General features: G+C 36.7%; 1 protein-coding gene across 1 annotated transcript; it reads left to right on the forward strand.

Moving 5' to 3' along the window:
* The first annotated feature begins 909 nt into the window (after nucleotides 1–909).
* Nucleotides 910–8,755, forward strand: LOC110732037 (trafficking protein particle complex subunit 5-like). Its single transcript, XM_021911949.1, has 8 exons — nucleotides 910–1,164; nucleotides 1,328–1,416; nucleotides 1,760–1,823; nucleotides 2,178–2,255; nucleotides 4,966–5,042; nucleotides 5,129–5,195; nucleotides 5,283–5,390; nucleotides 8,307–8,755. Exons 1-8 carry the CDS (start codon nucleotides 1,093–1,095, stop codon nucleotides 8,334–8,336), a joined length of 585 nt encoding a protein of 194 aa, XP_021767641.1. The 5' UTR covers nucleotides 910–1,092; the 3' UTR covers nucleotides 8,337–8,755.
* The last annotated feature ends 2,411 nt before the right edge of the window (nucleotides 8,756–11,166 follow it).

An 11,166-nucleotide genomic window follows, 5' to 3' on the forward strand; every position in this document is an offset into this window, starting at 1 on the left:
GACTAACATATCATCAGGAAAAGCCAAGAAATCAAGGATACAAATAACGCACTTGTCATTAAACTTAGAGGATTATTGTTTTCGGCAAAAGTACGACACAAATCTATCCACTTATCAACTGGAAAAAGTACACCTATAGGAGTAAAGATGGGCACAGGTCAGCACGGCGGCCCACTTGTTATATATATATATATATGTATGTATATGTATATATATACACACACACACACACACACACACACACACACACACACACACACACACACACATATATATATATATATATATAAATACACACATATATACACACACACACACACACACACACATATACACACACACACACACACACACACACACACATATATATATACACACACACATATATTTATACACACACACATATATATATATAATTAAAAAAATCGTGGTGGCCATAGCCCGGCCCGGCACGGCCCGCTAGGCACATGGGTCGTGCCGTAGGCTAGGGGTGTGCCAAAACTTGGCATGGTACGGCACGGCTCGCCGCCCAGCCAGCGCGACACGGCACGAGCCCCATCCCGGAACGGCACAGCACGGCAGGCATGTCACGATGCCCATCTTTATATAGGAGTATAGGATAAGTAAAAATAGTGTATTCCATTTTTTAATATGGGTTGGGATTAAATTGGAATAACTAATAAAAATACAAAAATACTCTTACTATCCTTTCTTCACCCTCTTTTTCTTTCTCTTTCGTTAAAGGCAATAATGTCTTTTACCCATTAAATTTAGTCCCCATCCCTTATACCACCCCTAGTTACTAATTTGGAGGGATAACTTCCTTTTTTATCCACATCCTATCTCCCTTCATAATCCCCATCCATCTAAACAAATACTTCGTAAAAGACTTGTTTAATCCCTCCTTTTTTAATCTTATTCCCCCTCTTTTATTTCTCTAAACAAACACCCCCCAAAATTACTTCTCACTCAATACCATCATCAAATCACCTCCCCAAAATTTCATTAAAGATCTTTTCAGATTATTTGACATTTCCTCAAACGAAGGTGGAAGAGAGAAAAATTGTGTTGTGAAGAAAGAGAGCAGAAACAATGATCGGAGTAGGGAAGATCAAGCAATACTCAAATGTTCTCGACAAACCCTTAAGCAAAGGAAAACAAGAGGTACTTCACTTTAATTTCTCCGATTTCTGTATGCGTATTTCTTAATTGTTGATTGATTGATCGATCCCATTTTCAGCATTTCAATTTTTAATTTTGAGGGTGTTTTTGTATTAATGGAGGTTTGATTTATTATTTGATAATTCGATTTGTTATTCGATTGCAGGTTAGCTTAAGTGCTTTCGCCTTCTTGTTTTCGGAGCTTGTACAGTATAATCAGACTCAGGTTGATAATATTGCCGAGCTCGAACGAAGGTGGTGTTGTTGTTATTAATTTCGCATCTACTTTGTATTAGTTGTTATTGTTTTTGTTCGTGTTTGATAGCTTCATTTTGTGATCACCTTGCTCAAGATATAAACTATGTTGCTCGGCCTTTTCATTTTGTTTAAACTACTTAAGTCGAGTATTCGAGACATGGGTATAAGCACATTTCACATAACACTTTAATTCAGACCAAAATTGTGGAAATTGACAGAATGCTAGTATGACAGTTGAACATGTGCCAGTATGTGGCACTGATAACCTGAGTGTGAGTAGTGTAGGAATTAAGGGTTTGCCTTATTTGCCTGACAAAAGCCGGTACTAATCTTTGTGTAGGCTAGAAGATGCAGGCTATTCTGTGGGAGCACGAGTTCTTGAACTTCTTTGCCATAGGGATAAGGTAAAACAGCAATTGTACTGTCAATTCAATGACTTTAACCTATATTTGATTACAAGATACCTTCCTGTTTCTGGATATAATGTGATTTTCATGGAAAAATGGTTCGGCGAGCTGTCTTGTCTGAATTAGTTGCAATTGAATATGTGAACCACTGTTGTTGGTGCATTTTGGATGACAATAATAAACCGTGGGGAGTTCCATGAATTTCTAACATACCTTTTGAATATTTGTATTTAGACTTGGAATTTTTTTGAAACTGCAAATAGATTTGAGTTACACATTAAAAGATGCAATTTAACAATTTGATACTTATGAATAACCTCTTACATACCTTGATATTTGTAAATTTTGTAGGGTAACAGAAGGGAGACACGCTTGCTTGGTATTCTATCTTTTGTACACAGCACTGTTTGGAAGGTGCTGTTTGGAAAGGTGTGTATGTCCCAAGTTCATTCACTTTATTGTACCATTTGATATTCTTGTGGGAAAAGAGGGGGGAGGTGAGGGGAACTACGATAGCAACAGTAATAACTTTTATTTTGGATGGTTCGAGAACATTAAGACTCATTAGGCTTTTTTTTTTCCAGTTATATGACATTGTTGCTCTTTTGAAATTAATAGGATTCATTTGCTACTTCCTCCATTTTTAAAAAAATTGCAACACTTTGACCAAAAAGCTCTCACTTTTTTAGTCAAAGTGTTGCAATCATTTTGAAATGAAGCAAGTACTAGTTGGTGAGGAATATATATTTGGTTTTGAAGGATTCTGGACCCTTATACTGGCCTCTGTTTTTTCAAAGATTTGACACTTTTCTTTTTCATCAACAGTATCCAATTGACTTAGTTTATGATCAAATAGTAACTGTTAAATGTTAATAAATGCAATTCCTACTACGTTGTTGTTGTGTGTGTGTGTTTTTTTTTTTTTTTTTTTTTTTTTGGGAGTTTAAACACCTTTAAATAGCTGAGGCAAGCAGCTAGAGTAATTGAGAAGCAAATCTCCACCTACCGCTTACACTGGCTCTGGTAGCCTTGCCATGCCAAGATATTCTGTATTTAGCATTTATATCAAGAACACTTACTTATGAAGGATAAAAAATAAGCCCAGTAGGTGTGGGCTTTCTAAAGAGCAGAATTCACCAACTGGCATCTCCCTGCGTGAGATGATGCCCATGATCCCCACAAACATAGTCGCACTGTAATTCTGTCAGCCAATGGCACTATCTGAGATGTAGCTTTGTACAAACATAGTCGCACTGAATTCTGTCAGCCAATGGCACTATCTGAGATGTAGCTTTGTACTAGAAACATTAACCCAAACTTCCTTAACCTTTTCTGCTTGTCTATATTATACTGTTGCTTGCATATTGAGGTCTCATGTACCAATCTTTTTGCAATCATTACACCATGCTGCCTTCCTTTTATAATGTACATATGGAACCCAAGTGCTCCCATGTTCAGTCTCAAATGAGACTTGAGAAAGACGTCTGGTCTACTCTGATTTCCACCTTGTATCAAGGTTCTCTATTTTTGTTCTGTAGCAGTGTCTGGTTTAATAGGATTCCAAATATAAGTCTTGATACTAGGCAAACAATAAAGCCCCCAATCCCTCACAGGAGCCTTGGAAACCAAATAAATCGGAATCTTGGGCACTTTCAATTAGGATAATTTCATGGCTTTACTGCAGGTTTTTGCTGTTTTGTACATAAAGCATGGATGCCATGAAGGATTTGCACATCCGACTCAATGCTAAAAGTATTAGAAAGAAGCACTGTTGTAGACTAGGAAATTCAATTAACAATTGTAAATTTGTAATTATAAACATGACAATGAAGATGGAAGCTTGAATGCTTGATTTAATTAACTCTGGCAATGGTTACAAAAAGAGTTTCAATAGCTTGAGGCTGTCACTCTCACGGTAGCTTTAGGCTACTAATCCCTCTCAAGAATTCTCTAAAAAAATTCTGCATTAAAACTTACCGTTCTATTACAATCTCTTTATATACTCGAGCTCCATTTACAGAAGGTTCCTGCAACGAACTAGCGTGGTGTTGATAAAAAAAATGGACGGAAGGTTGATTTGGATAAATAAAGCTCGGAGCTTTCGTACAATCATCAATGGCTTTAGGCCATCACTCTCCAAGACTCTCTAAACTTAATACTTTCTGCCTGCCTTCTCTATCCTAAACTACTACTATTTATACTACTACTACAAAGCATAAGATGGCAACAATGCCTTAATTACTTCTAGTACTACTCTTGTCTTCTTCCTATTTTTGCACACTACAAACAAATGGCCTAAGGAGGCCTGTCTTCCCTGCTGCTCCTCTGCCCTCTGTCTCTCTCTGCTTGATGTTGTTGTTTGTCTCTGTTGTTGTTGTTGGTCTGCCCCTGCTGCTTGCTGTAGGTGGGTGTCACGGGTGGTGGTGGGAGTGGGTTCATTGCAGTTCCCTAATTTTTAATTGCTTTTGTCTTCTACTGCTTCTCCTAACCAACAGCATCTCAGACCAAGGTCGCCACTCCCTTAGTGGTTTCTTAATTGATTTTGTTACGGTGTGCTGAAGTGTCACCTGCTGCTCAATTCTTGTCCCCTTCTTTTGCTCTTTTCTTCCTTGCATACACCTTCAAGGGTGGCTCATGGGAGGTGGACACTGGGTCTATAACACCAATCTATTTTTGTCATTTATAATGAAGTCTCCGCTCCCTCCTCCCTCCCCTATCGTTGTGCTGTAAGAGTGTGTTTGGATTGAAGGGAATGGAGGGATAGGAACGGAAGGGAAATGGAGGGATGGAGTACCTTTCATTTGGATAACAAATGAAGGATGAAGGGAATTGGAGGGGGATAGAAATGGTGGGATTAAATTGTAAGAAATTAATCTCTCCAACAATGGAGAGATTTGGAGGAAAAATAGTTATTATTCCCTCCCCTCCTTTTTCCTTCTCTCTTTTTCCCCTCCCTCCCCTTCATTTCCTCCCCTTTTCATTACCCAAACAAACTGTAAAGGTTTTTATACATGATGATATATTGGGATTTTGGTTAGCTGAGTGATACTTATTGCTGTATAACCTCTTGGTTAGTGATGTCGTACTTTCTTGGTTATATCCTTTGCTGACTTTCTGCATTCCACTTTATCAATGGCAGGTTGCTGATTCACTCGAAAAGGGCACTGAACATGAAGATGAATATATGATCAGTGAGAAAGAGCTCCTTGTGAACAGGTAAGATTAATTTTCTTGTGCTGGATTTCATTTTCTCTAGCTTTCCTGCCAAGCCTAGATCTATCATTTGCGCTGTGACATCTCAGGTTTATATCAATACCTAAAGATATGGGAACTTTCAACTGTGGTGCATTTGTTGCTGGAATAGTGAGGGTATCTAGTCTAACTTTGTCTACCACTCTATTTGATGACTTTTTTTAACAATTTGAATGTTCTACTGACAAGTGGTACCCAATGCAGGGTGTCTTGGATAGTGCAGGTTTTCCAGCTGTTGTAACTGCTCATTTTGTTCCAGTGGAGGGGCAGTTGCGGCCAAGGACGACCATATTGATTAAGTTTGCTGAAGAGGTACCTGCTATGCTAGATTTTACCACAATCTTTTATTCATTTAGTTTGAATATTACATTTTTCATTAATTTCGCTTGATCATTTTGGAAGATTTCTGTAGGACCGAGCAATAAATATTAATATCAAGGCAAAACTTAAAGATGCATTATAAGTTTATTAAGCTACCAACGCTATAATTCTTAGGCTGCTTTGCGTATTAAGACTTTTAACTCTTGTTGCTGATGCATTGGTCTTCCCATCTGGTATATCTTCACACATCTCTTGCTTAGCTGGCAAGGTTCCTCAACTAGACATGATAAAAACTTGCTTAAAAATGCAGAGTGACAATTATACTTCTAATTTAAAACCACATGCTTAATTTTGTGGAGAGTTTTCATAAATGTTCAGGGTTGATGAAATCTGAGTGCTTGCTGCTTTCTATCTGATGTTCTCTATCCATATTTTAGTTCCTCTGAAACTTTGGTCCTGTAGCAATTGCTGTTACTGCATAGATGTATCATATGTGAACTGAAACTCTTTATGTGGTTTACTTATATGAAACTTGTACTGAAGGGCTAGTAAAACCTGATTGAACAACATATTCAATATCATTGAGAAAAAGATATAAATAGAGCAAGATAGAGGATAAACTCACACGGTCTATGCTTATAAATGTGCTTGAGCTCAGAATATCAACTAGAACTAGCTAACAAATCAACTTGAAAAGTATATGTTGGATATGTTTCAAATATGAAGGCGTATACACATTCAATACTATGTTTCATAGCACATGCCTTAGTATCCATGTCCAATATAGGGATCATGTCCATAAATTTTAATAATGTGTCTTACCCTTGGATATGTACTTGTATCTAGAGATGTCAGTGGGGCGGATCAAGTAGGAGACCTGCCCCATCCCCGCCCCATCAAGTACCCGGCCCCAATGGGGCGGGGATGGGTCTTGGTTTGGCGGGTGGTGGGGCGGGGATAGGGATAAAAACCATACCCTCCATGGGTGATGGGGCGGGGGTGGATTTTAAGTTGTACCCGCCCCATCCCCGCCCCGCCCCACCCCACCCCACTTCGTACCCGCCCCATCCCCACCTTATACCCACATCTATATATCTTTTAAAGCAAAATTACATATTTTTATTCTATTTATAAAATAATTACATGAAATACAATATTAATTATAATACTTTGTATGTGTATAGAATGTTTTATTTTATAATTCGTATTAATTATGTAAGATTGTGTATTTGATATACGGATATTAGGTGGATCTTGGGTGGGGATTAGGCGGGTCTTTGGTGGGGATTAGGTGAGGATGGATATCCAAGTGGGGGGTGGGGCGGGGATGGTTTTGGAGTCGTACCCGGTGGGGCGGGGATGGGGATGAAAATTGGACCCGCCGCGGGGATGGGGATGGGGATGGGGATGAAAATATTAGGTGGGGATGGGAAAGCCAACATCCGCCCCGCCCCGCCCCATTGACATCCCTACTTGTATCTGACACTCGTATCTGTGTCTGAGTCTTGAGGTGTAAATGTTAAAATCTTTCGCCACCTCTTTCTTTAGCGGGCTTTCTCTCAGAAGTGACGCTGTTCATAGCAATTATCTTGAGGTTTATTTATCTTTTTTTTTTTTTTTTTTTTTTTGACACAAAGCAAAGAGCAAGATTTATTAATCAACTAAAGCATCAGATATTACAAAGTTCATAGCAGCATTAGGAATATCTTCGATCCAAACACGCAAACTATCAAAACTTTTACTAAGATGAGCTAAATAATGTGCCACCTTGTTGCCATTTCTTCCCACATGAGAGTACTTAACAGCAGTACACTCTTTAGCAAGCTCAAATATGTCGATGATAAGCCCAAAGCTGGAAGACTCTCTTATATTGCTCCTTAGATGGCTGAACACCTTCATGTTGTCTGTTTCAAGCACCACATTAGTGAGACCAACCTCAAGAGCAATTTGTAAAGTCTGTTTTGCTGCCAAAGCTTCTGCGACCTCAACATTATCCCCTCCCTTCACACACAGAGTATAAAATACTGTTAAGAGGGAATATAAAATACTGTTACTTTTACTCTGTGACATCAATGAAGTTGCATATTGTAGATGCCCATTTTTTAAACAGCGTACCTGAATTGAGTTACTCTACCAATACATTTTTCATATTAAATTTAGTGTTGGTGAATTGCCTCATCAATTGTTTTACAGGCTTTAGATAGGGTGACATGAGCTAATGATTTACTTCCCTCTCTCAGAATAGTATCATTATGTATAATTTGATTTAGCAATGGGAAACTAAATCCAGATGGATGTATTAGATAGTGGTGTGGTCTTTAGGACCCTGACAGCCATCCTTACCATCACTAGTAGCCCCTGGCTTATCTATACTTGGCATCATGTATTATTAGAATTTTGCAATAGTTAATTTTTTCACACTCCATTCTTATTGCAATGTTGATATCTGCATGAGTCACTTGCATTCCATAATCCATATGTGTGGTATTTATCAAACTTTGGATCTGCAGTTAGTGTTGTTTATTTATTCTTATTTTTTTTTCTTTATTTCTTTATTCTTTATTTTTTTTCTTTATTTCTGATGGGTTAATTGATACATAGTATAACTTAGACACTTTAATATTTTACTCCTATCTTGTCTTAATACTTCGGTTAACTTGTTAGCCTCTAAAACAATATGATATAATTGAAATGTGAGTTTTCTCTCTCTTTATCCTACTTCAACCTTTGCTTTACTTTCTTCAAGGACTTATTTTCAATATGTTTGGTTTTAGTTATCTAACAAGATAGATGAATAGTTTTTCTTTCTGCATGCAAATCTTGATAAATTAACCTTCCGATTAAGGTGCAAAGTGCTGAAGTTTGACTACAAGGTCCTAATTAATCTGTTTACTTATCTCAATGCAGGTGCTTAGAAGGGAAGCTAGATTAGGTTGATCTCTGTTGACATTACAGGTTGAGGGGCAGTTGAAATATCCTGTCCAGTTGATCCATCTTCTCTGAAAGTCGCAAGCTTAGTTGGCTTCGTAGTGTTTCAAGGAGGTTTAAATTCTTTCCATTGCAGTCCTGATGTTTAAACAGAAGCATATTTTGTTATTTTTTTTAACTACATCAAGTGCAATTTGTTTTTCATGGAAGACCTCATATAGTCATATGTAGGCAGTTTATGGATTGTCACTTGTCAGAGTAGCTGCTATTTTGAGAAGCTATTTAAGGTACGATACATTTGGCAAAACTTGTCTGTAATTTACAACGTAGCAGAAATTTGATTATTATGTCAAACAGAATATATTATTATATTTTGACAACAGGGCTATATGGAGGGAGGCTTTGTTGCTCGTCTTTATTTTGCAGTACGTATTGTTTTAGACCATTTTCAAATGGAAATTGGTTCATCTGGTTCAAGTTTGTGTTATATTTGGTAAAATCAGATATATTGCCGATTAGTTATATTTGGATGGGGTCAATTTATCTTGCTAGGGTCATTCAAGCCAGGTTATTTAGGGCTAAGTAAATTAACTCATTGAAACACAAGAATACGTGAATTCAAGAAAACAACTTGCATTCATTTCACTGGCAAATACGGGTATCAGGTAAACTGCCTTATAATTCGAGAGGCAAGTAGTTAAGTTTATTCACTAATTTGCTCTATCATTTTCTGTAAGACTTACAGAGAGATAACAAACCAATAACAAATGTATAGCTATCAACACAAGCAACTAATTTTTAAAGTGTACACATCAACACAATAACCCCTTCCAAAGATTAATTGTTGCCATGAATAGGATCGAGGTGTGCATGGTCCGACTTATGAGGGAAGTATCACACACTATAAGCTCGCTCCCTTATGGTAAGTGTTAACCGATTTGCCTCTATGTAATTCTATTAAGAACACTACTATCTCTTCATTTTTCTTTTTTAAAAACTAGTTTTTGGTCCGGGCAATGTCCCGGGTTATTATATATATAGAGAGAGGCTCATGTGAGAACATCATTCTGAGGAAGTACATTTGAAGGGTTGTGAGACAAAATAAAATATCTCACAACATAAAATAATATAGCAAATGTACTAAGAAGAGGGAGAAAGGAAGAGAGAGAGAGGTAGAGTGAAAACAGGGTGAGGTAGGGCCCACCTTTGGAGTAAAAAATGGTTTCACGTGCAAAAACGATAAAAAAAATTGGGACCACAACTACTAAGAGTATATTTTATACCACTGAGAATTTTTATAAGTACCACTAGGAGTGTATTTTGTACCACTGAGATGTACTCCGTAATGGTATTACTCCCTCCGTTTTTAAATACTTGTTCCACTTTCCATTTGCGGCCGTTTTTAAATACTTGCTCCATTTCCTTATTTAGAAAGTTTTATAATATTTAATCAATTTATCTCACCCAGTGGTCCCAACATATATTCTCTCTCCTTCAATTCTCTCCTCTACTTTTGTTTTCTATAATTTTTTATTCTTCTACCAACCTTACTACCTCCATATATTATTATTTTCTCCTATTTCTCCTAAAACTCCGCACATGGAGAAATGGAGCAAGTATTTAAAAACGGAGGGAGTATTTGACAGCCTAATTAGACATTTGAACCTTTTTTTAAATACCACTAAAATTATATTTTGTACCACCGAGAGTGTATTTTGTACCACTGAATCTAAAATGGCAAAATTTAAATTCCGCATGAAATGACCAATCTACCCCTGCGAGACACTTCTAAATCTCTCTCAACCCTCCGTTTATATAACCTCCACCTTTCTTATGTGAGAAAACTTTATATGTGAGAACAAATCTATTTTCTAATATTTTAAGGTAGATGTTTTGAAAATAAATTAAACCCATCATCTTCAACCTCAACATTCTCTCTCCTCTCCTCACCAACACTATCCAATCTCTAGTTCATCTGTCACCACCAACGTCTGTTCCATAGCTTTTATGCAGTCACCTCCACCACCATCACTCTTTCTCTTCTCCCCAACATCCTGGCCAACACACTCTCTCCTCCCCACAACGACCACCATCACCACATGCTTAAGAATTTCATGTGTTTTGTATCAACATTTGAACAATTGTAGACAAGAATTTAAGTTGTGAAGCTTAAACAAAGGTAAACTAAGCTTAATTGATAGTTTAATATGTGAAATCAAAATTTTTCATCCAAATCAATCAAATTGGGCAAATTATTAAGTTTGAAATTTCAAGGAATTTTAATTAATATAAGAAACTAAACAATAATTCATATGTTTTTGTTACCTTGGAAATCAAGAGTGACTGATTTCGAATCAATTCATTGTAAAAATCGAATTTCAATTCGTGTTCTATATTAACGAATTATGTTCTAAAAAATTTAAGTATGTTCCAAAAAATGTTACATATGTTCTAAAATATGTTGCATGTGTTCTAAAAAATATTGCATATGTGTTCAGATTTGTTTTTGAGTTCAAAGCATTAAAATTTGAGTATCATGTTCCAATTAAAACTATATTTTGAAAAGCTAAGTTTATTCTTCTAAGAACTATTACATATGTTAAGAATCATTGAGTCTAGGTTCTAAATTTCTAGGCATTTTGTTCTAAACGCTATGCTTTAGAGGAATCAATGAAAGGACATCAATTCAAATCCTGAATTTTCGAATTGAGAGAGATATTGAGAGAGATTAAGAATTCTCACTATTTCTTAGATTCATGGACCCAATTTAATTCAGTGGGATCTTTCATTCACATTTTTTTAAGTTAAGTATGATGTTCTATATTTTTACTCACATGTT

The sequence above is a fragment of the Chenopodium quinoa genome, unplaced genomic scaffold (assembly GCF_001683475.1).
Source record: "Chenopodium quinoa cultivar QQ74 unplaced genomic scaffold, ASM168347v1, whole genome shotgun sequence".
NCBI lineage: Eukaryota > Viridiplantae > Streptophyta > Magnoliopsida > Caryophyllales > Amaranthaceae > Chenopodium > Chenopodium quinoa.

Bases quoted from the DNA above. Each gene is read 5' to 3' on its own strand.
- LOC110732037 (XM_021911949.1), top strand. From the start codon at position 1,093: ATGATCGGAGTAGGGAAGATCAAGCAATACTCAAATGTTCTCGACAAA. The intron at 1,417-1,759 runs GTGGTGTTGTTG...ATCTTTGTGTAG, and splicing joins ATTGCCGAGCTCGAACGAAG to GCTAGAAGATGCAGGCTATT. The intron at 5,043-5,128 runs GTAAGATTAATT...GTGACATCTCAG, and splicing joins AAAGAGCTCCTTGTGAACAG to GTTTATATCAATACCTAAAG.